At 52.2% G+C, this 10438-nt stretch overlaps 1 protein-coding gene across 1 annotated transcript; it reads left to right on the forward strand.

The window, feature by feature from the left end:
* Positions 1-2809: 2809 nt before the first annotated feature.
* Positions 2810-8522, forward strand: FAM3D (FAM3 metabolism regulating signaling molecule D). Its single transcript, XM_005026907.5, has 10 exons — positions 2810-3115; positions 3994-4051; positions 4799-4906; positions 5101-5124; positions 5607-5730; positions 5956-6014; positions 6225-6275; positions 7533-7617; positions 7791-7917; positions 8085-8522. The coding sequence occupies exons 2-10, from the start codon at positions 4039-4041 to the stop codon at positions 8172-8174; spliced, it is 681 nt and encodes a 226-aa protein (XP_005026964.3). The 5' UTR covers positions 2810-3115; positions 3994-4038; the 3' UTR covers positions 8175-8522.
* The last annotated feature ends 1916 nt before the right edge of the window (positions 8523-10438 follow it).

Here is a 10438-nt window from a genome sequence, read left to right on the forward strand (position 1 = left end):
ACCCTGGTGTTTATTGCGGGTGAATAATGCATCTCTAGCACGCAGGAAAACACAGGCTGGTGTTTGACCAGAGAAGTAGCCAGATGCTTCCTTTCCAGGTGCTATATGTAACGGCTGATGTGTATGGTGATGCTCTTGGGGATTTCTCCAGGCCCCACCAGGCCCCACCGCTCCCAGCCACTCACTGAGGGCTTCCATGGGGAGGAGGAAGAGGAGGATGTGAGCAGCTCCTCACCCACCAGCTCACTGAGGGCAATGCCCCCGTGGCACTCACTGCAGCGCTGTGAGCTCGGGTCCCGGACTATTCCTTCCTCAGCCTGGTGGCTTTTTGATATCACTTTTTTTTTTTTTTTCCTTCTTAATTTCTCTTTCTTCATTTCATGCCAGAGCCTCCCAGTGGAGAGCCTGCAGATGAGACTGATGTAATTTCATTGCACCGCACAAGTTGATTATTTGCTGAGTCAAACCCAGGCTAATGCCACGCTCTTGGAGCTCGATGCATTCCCCAGCATTACTGGCTTTCAGTGCCCCTTCTGCTGTGTGCCGCAGTGTGGGGGCAAAATCAGGGACGCGGGAAAGGACCCAGCCTGCAAGGGCTCTCAGCGCCAGAGCCATTCCCTCCAGGAAATGTGGCTTCCCATCCCGGCAAAGCCACAGTGGTGTCAGCCCTACTGCACATCCCGTCAGCAGTGCTGCTGCTGCTGTGGGACAGTGCTGAGCGTGGCTCTCACAGCTCCACCAGAAGCCGCTGGCTTCTTCTGAGTGAAGGGAACAGCAAAGAGAAGGAAGAAGGAAATGGGAATACTTTTGTTTTCAGCTGCCAGGTAAATATGGTTCAGCTTTGGATAATGAATTCATCCTCTGGTGTTAACTGCAGTGCCGGAGTCTCCAGGGAGTGATTGCCTCCTTCAGAAACATAAAAATAACAATAAATGATTAAAAAGAAAAAAAAAACTAAATCCATACCTACAGTTAACTTGGGACTTCATCAGAGTTCAGGACTGTTTCTGGATAAATAAATGCTGATTTGAGAAGGGAGCCTCCAGCCTCTGGCACAGGAGCAGCAGACAAGCAGAGCTGGGGCTGGCGGGGTTCCTGCAGGCACACCCCAGGGGAGGGGGGGGCATTGCCGGGGGGGTCCAAGCAGAGAGATAAGGACCAGAGGGTGCTGCAGGGTGGGGGGGGGTGGGGGACTGGGGTTTGATCTGCTCTGCTTCAGGCTTACAGAGGGACTGGGTCCTGCTGTTGCACGGAGTGGCCAGCACAGGACTTTGGCTGCGATCCCACTCCTGGGCACGGCTTGCCCTCACGGCCCCACATCCTTCTTGGCCCCCACAGCCAGATCAGGGCCTTGCCCTGCCCAGCTGCCGACTGGCACGGGAGAGATTTAGCCATAAAGCAGTTCTTGAGTGGCTTGGCAGATGCAGCCAAGCATAAGCTGAGGAATTCATGAGCCCTTTGGCAACCAGCCCTCTCCCGGTGAGTAACTCAGCAAAGCGCAGTCAGGTGGACTCTTTCTGAGGGTAAAAACAGCATCGTGGCATCCCCCGTCCTTCCGCACCAGCCCCCATGATATGGTCCCCATGAAGTTTCACAGGAAAACCCTGGTTTTTGGAGCAGTGACACCCGGGGTGCAGGCATGAGTGACATCTTAGAGCCTTAGAACCTTCCCTCTTGTGAACCACAGCCCTATCCCTCCTCTCCACCCTGTGCCAAAATACAGGCTCCTTCATGGTCAGGGACATGTCAGGAGGCTGACACGTGGGGGCTGGCAGGAGGCAGGCGGCACCGCAGTCTTGATCAGGCTCTGGGTGGAGCCCAGGCCTTCAAAATGTCACAGAGCTCTTTAGCAATATTTGCAGGAGAACCTTTTTGTTCCCAGAATGGTTTTTAAGCAAATAGGCTTCAGGTTTATTAGACAAATAACTCTGGTTATCACCCGCCTTCCTCCGCGGCTCCTTCCCTTTCTCCCTCTCCTGCCGGTGGCTTGGGCAGACAGCAGAACACGGTGTTTTTTCCAGCACAAGAAGAAGAAAAAAAAAAAAATCAAAATCAATCCAAACAATTAAAAGAGAACATAATAGGAATCCCAGGAGAGGGCTGCCCTCTTGTAATGCAATCAGGTTCCATCAATTTCACCACCAAGGGACTTCACCCAATAAATTTTATCTGGGATTAAGGTGAAAATAAATAGCCCAAATAAATAAATGACTTCCCTAAAGTGGTGGTGTTTATCGGTTTATTTTTCCATTTCTCTCCCTCTACATTGAAATCAATACGTGCATAGCAAACTAGGAGTTTGGCAAAGCGCTGTGCATCCGGCCATGTGCCCCTGCACAGGCTGGGACGCAACAGGGACATTTTGCAAAACCAGTGGAGTTTTGTCCCATTCTGTATATCCAAATCATGGCCCAGGTCTGAAATGGTCGCCATCTCTGGGCTTTACCCATTGCATTTTTGGAGAGCTCAGCCAGCTCGGAGTGCAACCCAATGCAACTTTGAGGACTTGTGACTCGCAGAGGGGGATTTCAGGCACACGGAGCCATGGGGCTGGGAAGGGAGAGGACAAAGTGGCATGGGGATGGGCTGCGGTTGAAGCTTCCTTCCTGCTACACAGATCCCTTTTGTCCTTGTTTCAGAGGCTGCCCCCAGCTACCTATGGTGTTACTGCCACCTATCCCAGGGTGCTGGGGAGGTGAAGGGTGTCTGGGGTGCTGCATCCATCCCACCCAGGGGAACACAAGGGGACAAGGCACTGTGGGGGTGAATTGTGTGACCACAGGCATTTTCCCTGAACACAGGCACTGGGAGGAGACCCAGAGTGGGGCTGGGCAGGAGACAGAACTCTTCTTTCCTTCCTCATGACGCAGGAGCCTGAAAGCAACTTTCAGCCCAGCCCTGCTACAACCCATTGCTTTTTATTTGCCCTTCAAACAGGAAAAGCAACTCTGAGTGTAGCTCTTTTACAGATGTGCTATACCAAGAAGCTGGCACCAGCCTCTTAGCTCTGAGCACACAGGTGCTAAGCGCACACCAGAAGGCGAGACTTTGCCTTAGAGCACCGGGACGGTTTCCAGGAGAGACCTGCACCACACTGTGACCCCAAATTTCAAAGGTAGGAACGGGTCCCCACAGGTGGCGGTGCTGTCCCCTCCATGGGGGATGCGGCAGCAGCAGAGAGGAGGGTGGGCTCGGGTAGGAAATGGTTTGTGCTCCCACTGCAACTGCTCCCAATTCATGTGGGTGAGGACGCTGCACCTTCTGGACAAAGCGAACCATTTCTGCTCAGTTTGAGTATTGCTCCCAAAATATGTTTCTCATTAGAAATGCCCACAACTGCATCGCTGTTGCCCCAGCACTGATTTTATAAATTTGGGGGACTTGTCAGCTCATCTCAGGGGAAAAATGTAGGCACAAAACAAGCCCTTCGTACAGTGTGTGTATTGTTGTCATTTTTTTGTCTTGTTTTTTGTTTTTTTCCCCTTCACTTTCACATTAAAAGAAGATTTTGCTCCTGCAGGTGTCTCTGACCACACAGCCCAAACCTCAGGCTGTCAGTGGCATCTTGCAGTCAGTCACTAGTGTTTGAAACTTACCATGCATCATCCCAGAAGGAAATGCAGCAGGACTGTGACTACACATACACTGCTTGGGCTCTTGCTTTTCAGCAGAATATGAAAGAGTGAGTTAGGGAGGAAATTGCAGTTCAGGAGGCAGTAACACTGAGTGGCAGGGAATAACCCAGAGTATGCAAAACCAAGCCAGTTTATTGACACCACTCTCTCTAATGTGACTTTGCAACATCAGGGTGGGACCAAGCACGTTCCTGACAGGAATTCCTGCATCTGTGGTTTGCTTAGTTACTGATCTTAGTTACTGCTAATACTGCTTATACATGCTAAATATGCCTGACAGAGCAATTAATTTTTCACCTAATATTGGTCTGGTTTTCATGGATTACAGCCATGCTTCATGGTATTTCTCCTTGCTCAGGGTGAAGTGTGACCTGTGACAGCCCCCTTGCTGCGCTCCCCCACCATGAGGGTGGCAGGTAAGGATGAGGACAGACATTTACTTTTCTCAGTCCCATCTTCTACAGCTCTTTATGCTGATTTCTCATTTGCATGGCTCCTTTCAAGCCCAGCTACTCTGACCTTCCCTTCCAGTGTCACCAAAAAAAAAAAAAAAAGGCTTTTGTATAAGCATCAGGTTTTTTAAAAAAATTGTGTAGATTTCAGCCTGTTGTATTTTTCCCGGTGAAACCCTCTGAGGCTGAGACAAGATGGCTATTGAGAGGTTCCTGCTTCCATAAGAGCCATTCAGTTGCAATATAAGTGTATTTTTCTACCCTGTTTCCATGCAGGACTGGAACGTTTTGCTCCGATGAGTGTTGCTTTAAAGCCAAATGCCAATCACATTTGTATTAGCAGCTGCTCAGCTGTAGCTAGTGACTAATTGGGGGACAGCAGCTCTCCCAGCGCTGGGAACATAGGAAATATTTGGATTTACATAGCTTTCTAACTAATTATCAGATTTACTTCAACGCAGAGAGGAGCATTAACAGTGCCTCCCAGTAGAAGGGTAATGCATATCAGAGTATCACCACTCACTCTGGAGACATTAATTAAGAGATCAGAGTCTTTACAGAGGATGAAAAAAGGAGTGTTAGCTGCCTTCCCATGCCACACGGGTCACCCCGTGCATGGGCAACCTGGGGACACAGGGACCGAGTCCCCACCAGCCCCTGGGGATGTTCCAGCCCTGACCTGCTCTCACCACCTCCTCTCCCACATGGCAGGCGTCATCCGCTTCCTGGCGCTGTTCGCCACGCTGCTGGGCTGCTGGTTCATCGCACAGACGTACTTCGAGCGCGGCGGGAGATCCATCAGCCTGCGGAGCTGGCTGGGTGAGGCTGGGAGCGTGCGGGTGGTCCTGGGTTTGGGGCTGCGTCCCCCAGCTCTGGTTATCCAGGCACGGAGGGGACAGAGCGGTGGGAAGCGGCTCTGGGGAGCCAGCTCTGGGGATGCTCGCAACCGTGGGGAGAGGGTTTGGAGAGCTGGCAGTTCTTGGAGTGTCTGACCTCTCATTTGGTGTCCGCAGGTGCCACCGGCAAGCCCAGGAGCAGTGAGTACCGCTCTTGTCTTTGTCTTCATTGCACAACACTGACCCGAGGCTAAGGGTGATTGTGGAAGCATGATAGCTGCTCTCGAGGGTTCCTCTCTCAAGGAGAATTTCCCAACCTCCAATGGGGAGAAATTTATATTACTGCACATAGCAGCGATGCCTTTGGCAGGCAGAAACACCCCTGGGCCACGTGCTGTAGGAAGTAAGTGAGGGCCCCATGCGGGCAGCAAGGCCCCAGGCCCCACCCCAGTTGAGAATGGGGAAACTCGGGGCAGGAAACCCACAAGGGAAAAGCCATGAATGGGTGCCCTGTTGCCCTGTGCCATCTGCCTTATGCACCCTCTGTTCACAAACAGAGCAATGCCCGACAATGGCTCATCCTATCCCACCCCAAGCCCCATCACCGTAAACCTCATATACACAGATGGCCCCAGCCCCAGGAGCTGGTGTCCCCCTGCCCACAGCTCCCTCCTCCCTTGCAGGCCAGCAGCTGCCCCAGAACAAGTGCGGGAACCAGCGGAGCTGCCCCACCAAACATTTTGCCTTCAAGATCATCAGCGGTGCCGCGAACGTGGTGGGACCCTCCATCTGCTTCAACGATGAGGTGTAAGCAGCTCGGGGAGGGGGGGTGGGAGGCACAGAGCAGCCAGAGCTTGAAAAGGGGAAGTTCAGCCTCTGCCGAGCAGACTGATGTTTGTAGTCAAACAAAATATGGTTTTCTTTGCTGCTGAGCTTGGGGATGTTTCAGTCTGCCACATCCCCACCACACTGCTTTACCAGCACCTCCAGGGTGTCCCTGCACTCACTGGTGGTCTCTGCTTTCCTTCCCAGCCTCATGAGCAACGTGAAAAACAACATCGGCAGGGGCCTGAACATCGCCCTGGTGAACGGTGAGTTGGGCTGCAAGCATGGCCAGTGTCTCTTCACGGCCCGGGAGGGAACAGGGCACCGGGGCTGGTGGCCAGGCAGAGTGTCAGGGTTTCTGGACAGCCAGGTTTAGGGTGTCATCCACCAACATGTTCGTGCAGGGCTGGGACCCAAGTGAGCTTCTCTGGGAGACTCAGCCTCACTGTGCTCTGTTTTGAATTTCAAACATTCAGGAACAAGCGGGAAGCCCCTGAAAACAGCCTCCTTCGACATGTACTCCGGAGGTAAGCACGGTGGTTTTGGTGCCTGGCGGCTCACAGCCAGAGCTCACACAGGCACTGCAGCCACCAGCACTTCAGCTGCTCTGTTGTGTATTTAGTGATAAAGTCCGATGGACTTTGACCAGCCAGCTCTGGTGGACAGTGTAAGCATGGCTTCCCCGAGGTCCTTGGGCCTGGACACCTTGTAATGCACCTACATCGGAGCTGGGCTTCGCGCTCCTTTTCCACAAACGTAAAAGCCTGAAAAACAAAACTCCACAAAACTGAATAAGCTGGGGCAATAGAGGCCTGAAAGAGGCTGCTTTTTGAATTCAGTTACACCCATCCTGACATGTTGTGGCTTTCACCACCCTTTCGAGTGCTGGTAGTGGGTAAGCAGCTGCCTGTTCCCTGCCTTGCCCAGCGGCAGTGACCAGTGCGGGGCAGGCACAATGCAGGCCCCAACCCCAGCAAGGTCGGGCACGGGGAGCAGAGTAAAGCCCACATCCCTGCCCTGCTGGCTTCAAACACTTTTCCTACGAGCAAAAAATGCCCTGAGCAGGGCAGCACTCACTCACAGCCTGGCTGATAATCCCACTGTCCTGGCTATTACCGAACCCCAAAGTTATGGCAGGATCCCTCAAAATCTCATACTTAAGCAAACCAACAAGGTGCTTTTGATTTACCACTTGCCTTTTGAGACTTTCCAGGAACCTGTCACTGTGCTTTTTGGTTGTGAAACCCATACTTAGTAACCCTGGGGTTTTGAGAAGGAACTCCAGCACCATGAGATTTTCACCAGACTGTGAGTGAGATCCTGCTGCGAGCAGGAGGCAGCAATCGGCTCCTGTGCCACTAGATGGGGCATTGGACTCGAGCATCCCGCACTGCAGATGCAGGATGAGGAATAATTCCTGCAATACAGCCAAAAAGCTGCTACAACGAGGCAGGCAACTCTGCAGCCCTGCCTGCACGAAACCCAGGCTCGCTCCTGGTGTTGGGAAACAAATTCATATTAATGAGGTCTCCCAGCTAGTGAGCAACATTTAGTAGCAAATTCCTCCTGTGGTTATGTGGCAGCAGGAAAGAACCCGGTGCTGCGGGAGAGCCCAGCTCTGGCCAGTGGAGCACAAGACAGGGATGCCACATCTAACAAACCACCCCTCACTATGCCCCCGACCCCAAACCTTGACTATCCCCAGCACTATCAGGGTATTTACCACTGACCATGCACATCCCTGCTAAATCCCTTTTCCTTTTCCTAATGCTTCCCTCTCCCAGACGTCCAACAACTGGAGACCTTCCTTCAAGAGATCAAGGATGGCACTGTCATACTGGTGGCCACCTATGATGACGCTGCCACAAAGTGAGTTTGTCCCTAGCATCAATGCCTGGCTGCCCCAAAACCAGCAGCCAGGCTGGAGCTGGGGGTGCTGCTGCCTGCTCCTCTCTTGCAGCCACATGTTGCCAGCAGCAGCACGGGGGCAGGAGGGAAAAGCCACCCAGCACCACTTCTGATGACTTCTTCCCCTCTCTTAGGATGAATGGCAAAATACGGAAACTTTTTTCGGAACTGGGCAGTAGCTACGTAAAACACCTGGGATTTCGGGACAACTGGGTCTTCTTAGGGGCAAAAGGGCTGCAAGGCAAGAGCCCCTTTGAAGAGGTACGTGGCCCCATCTGCTACCAGCTCTCACCCTCTTTGTAGCACGTCTCACCCACCTGTCTGCAGAAGATGTTGGCCTGCGATGTTATCTGCAAGCTTGCCATGCTGCAAACTTGCCCCATGCCACCAACCTCCTCATTTATTTTCTCTCTGATTTTCTCCTGCAGCACATCAAAAACGACCAGAAAACAAATAAATACGATGGCTGGCCTGAGCTGCTGGAGATGGAGGGCTGCGCCCCCAGGAAGCAGGATTAGCAGGGATGCACCGGTGGCACGCCTGCATGGACCCCAGCAGGGTCCCATGGGGATACCAGCTCCCTGGACTCTCTGCAGACCCCCAGCCCAGCCACACAGCCCAACGGTGGCTGCCTGCTCCCAGGGACCAGCGTTTCAGCGCGGGGACACGCACTGCTCGGAGCAGCGCTGTGCAAGCAGCTGAAGCATACAAGCGAGCAAACGCCTGGCTAGGCTCCAGCCAAGCTGCCCTAGCCCATGGCCACGGGACCATTTGGGGTATTTTATTTTTCTGTCTTCAAACCAAAAACTTTTTGAGAGGTTTTCTATCCGTTTCTTAAATAATATATATATAATTATGAAACATTATATTCTTGCTTCTATTTTCAAGCATAATCCAGCTTTTTCCCATAGGCATGGCAGTGCCAGGCCCTCTACCACATGGCACAGGGATGCTCTGGCCCAGGTGGTTTCCACTGCCAGCCCGTTTCTGTCCCCTGAAGCCACGATAAGGCCAGGCAGCCCCAGGGCTGGCTTTCTGCAATGCAGGTCCATATTTGCAGACCAAAATATTTCCCAACCAAGCCAGGCAGAGCCCCGCAGGCCACAGTCCAGTGCAGTTCCAGCCAGGAGCTGCTGGGGAAGCAGCTGTTCCCAGCAGCCTGGGTTACCCATCATCATGGATACTTTTGCATCATAAAAAGACTTTAATTTCCTTTGGTTTTATCCATATTTTTATTTTGCCTGTTCTTTAAAGCAAGCCAGTGGTTTTGCAGACAGCAAGGGGGGAACATTTCTGCTGCAGCTGTGCAGTGTGACACAGGGCTATCAGGAACAGCCTTCTCAGCTCTCAGACTGCAGGGCTTGCCCCAGCACAGCTCCTAACCTGCAGTTCGCAGCAGTTACCTGAGCCCACAGGTCACCCCAGGGGGAGCAGGCAGAAATGGGGAGCACAGACAGGACAAGGGATGCTGTAAGGATGAAACCTTGGATCCAAAACCCTACACCACCAAATCAGCAAGGCAACAGGTTTTGCCTAAATAAAGAAAAATCCTGAGCAAAACTAAAACAAAACCCCTGAACAAACATCACAGAGTAATTCCCCAATAGCTGTAGTATTTTATCCAAGCTTATCCTCCCGCGTGTTTAACGTGCACCTGACCATGCTGCGGGAAGCCTCCACCATAAATCGATCCCTAAATCTGCTGCAGCAGCAGTGGTTAATCCCAGGCGCTGAATCATCCATACCCGCAGCAGCAGCGAGAAATAACACAACGTAGCAGACACAACAGCCCTCACATCACACAGCCCCGCTGCACTGCCAGCATAAATATGCCAACTATTTTAAGCCCCCTCAAAGGATCTAGATTCGCTTGTAAGCCAAGCTGAAAGCAGCCTAAAACCCATAAAGGCTGCTGCAGAGGGTAAAGCAGCGCCCCGCATCAGCTACAGCAGAGAAAACAAGCAGCCCCTTTCAGCTTCGGGAAACTCTTCCTGGCCCTTTGCAATGTACAATATTTTGGCTTTAAACCAGAAGCCTTTCTAAAGGAAATCTATGTTTCAGCATCCTACAGACAGTTATAAGTATCCCTGAGTCCATTGCTGAGCAGTTACTAAGGTACACCACAATTTTGGATAAATAGGGAGAGATAAAGTGCAGCTCCTGTGTGACCTTCAGCAGCAGCCAGGGCTCTGAAGAGCCATTCCTGCCAAAGTTAGTGCACCCCAGTAAATAAATCTGAGCTTTTCAAAAGCCTCAAAGGTTACTGGAAGAAGGGGCCCATTATAAATATGACTTTAAGTGAGATAATTATTTAGCAAATTTAATTTGCACAGTTTTTAAAAAAGATTTCAAAAGGGTGGTGGATGCAGGGACAGCAACTCCCAGAGGAGTTGTTTTCTCAGTGCCCCAGCATTTGGAAAGCTGCACTGCTGCAGAGTTGGGCTCGGTGCCCACCTGGACAACCACTGTGCCCCCCTACCCCAGTTTTTGCATCCCCCGGACATCAGCAGCCCTGAGCCTGGGCTAACCCGGGCTCACCGGGGGCATCTGCAGGAGTAGGTCTGCAAAATCAGCGATGCCTCAGGAGCCAAGAGCTGGGATGCAGGTGGGCAGTGCAGGGGCTGTCCTGCCTTATTTTTAGTGTACCGATTTATTTCAGCAAAACACCAAAGAACCAGCTGGGAAGGATGCCATGGGCGAGGACTGACGGGTGCCGGGGCCCCGCGGCCGGGCGAATCCGCGTCCTGTGACATCTTGCCCTGTCAAGTGCAATTACTGTAAT

The sequence above is a fragment of the Anas platyrhynchos genome, chromosome 13 (assembly GCF_047663525.1).
Source record: "Anas platyrhynchos isolate ZD024472 breed Pekin duck chromosome 13, IASCAAS_PekinDuck_T2T, whole genome shotgun sequence".
Lineage (NCBI taxonomy): Eukaryota > Metazoa > Chordata > Aves > Anseriformes > Anatidae > Anas > Anas platyrhynchos.

What these genes read in the sequence shown, in the direction of transcription:
- FAM3D (XM_005026907.5), top strand. An exon ending in CACCGGCAAGCCCAGGAGCA is followed by an intron (nt 5,125 to 5,606) that starts GTGAGTACCGCT and finishes CCTCCCTTGCAG; the next exon opens with GCCAGCAGCTGCCCCAGAAC. An exon ending in ATCTGCTTCAACGATGAGGT is followed by an intron (nt 5,731 to 5,955) that starts GTAAGCAGCTCG and finishes TTTCCTTCCCAG; the next exon opens with CCTCATGAGCAACGTGAAAA.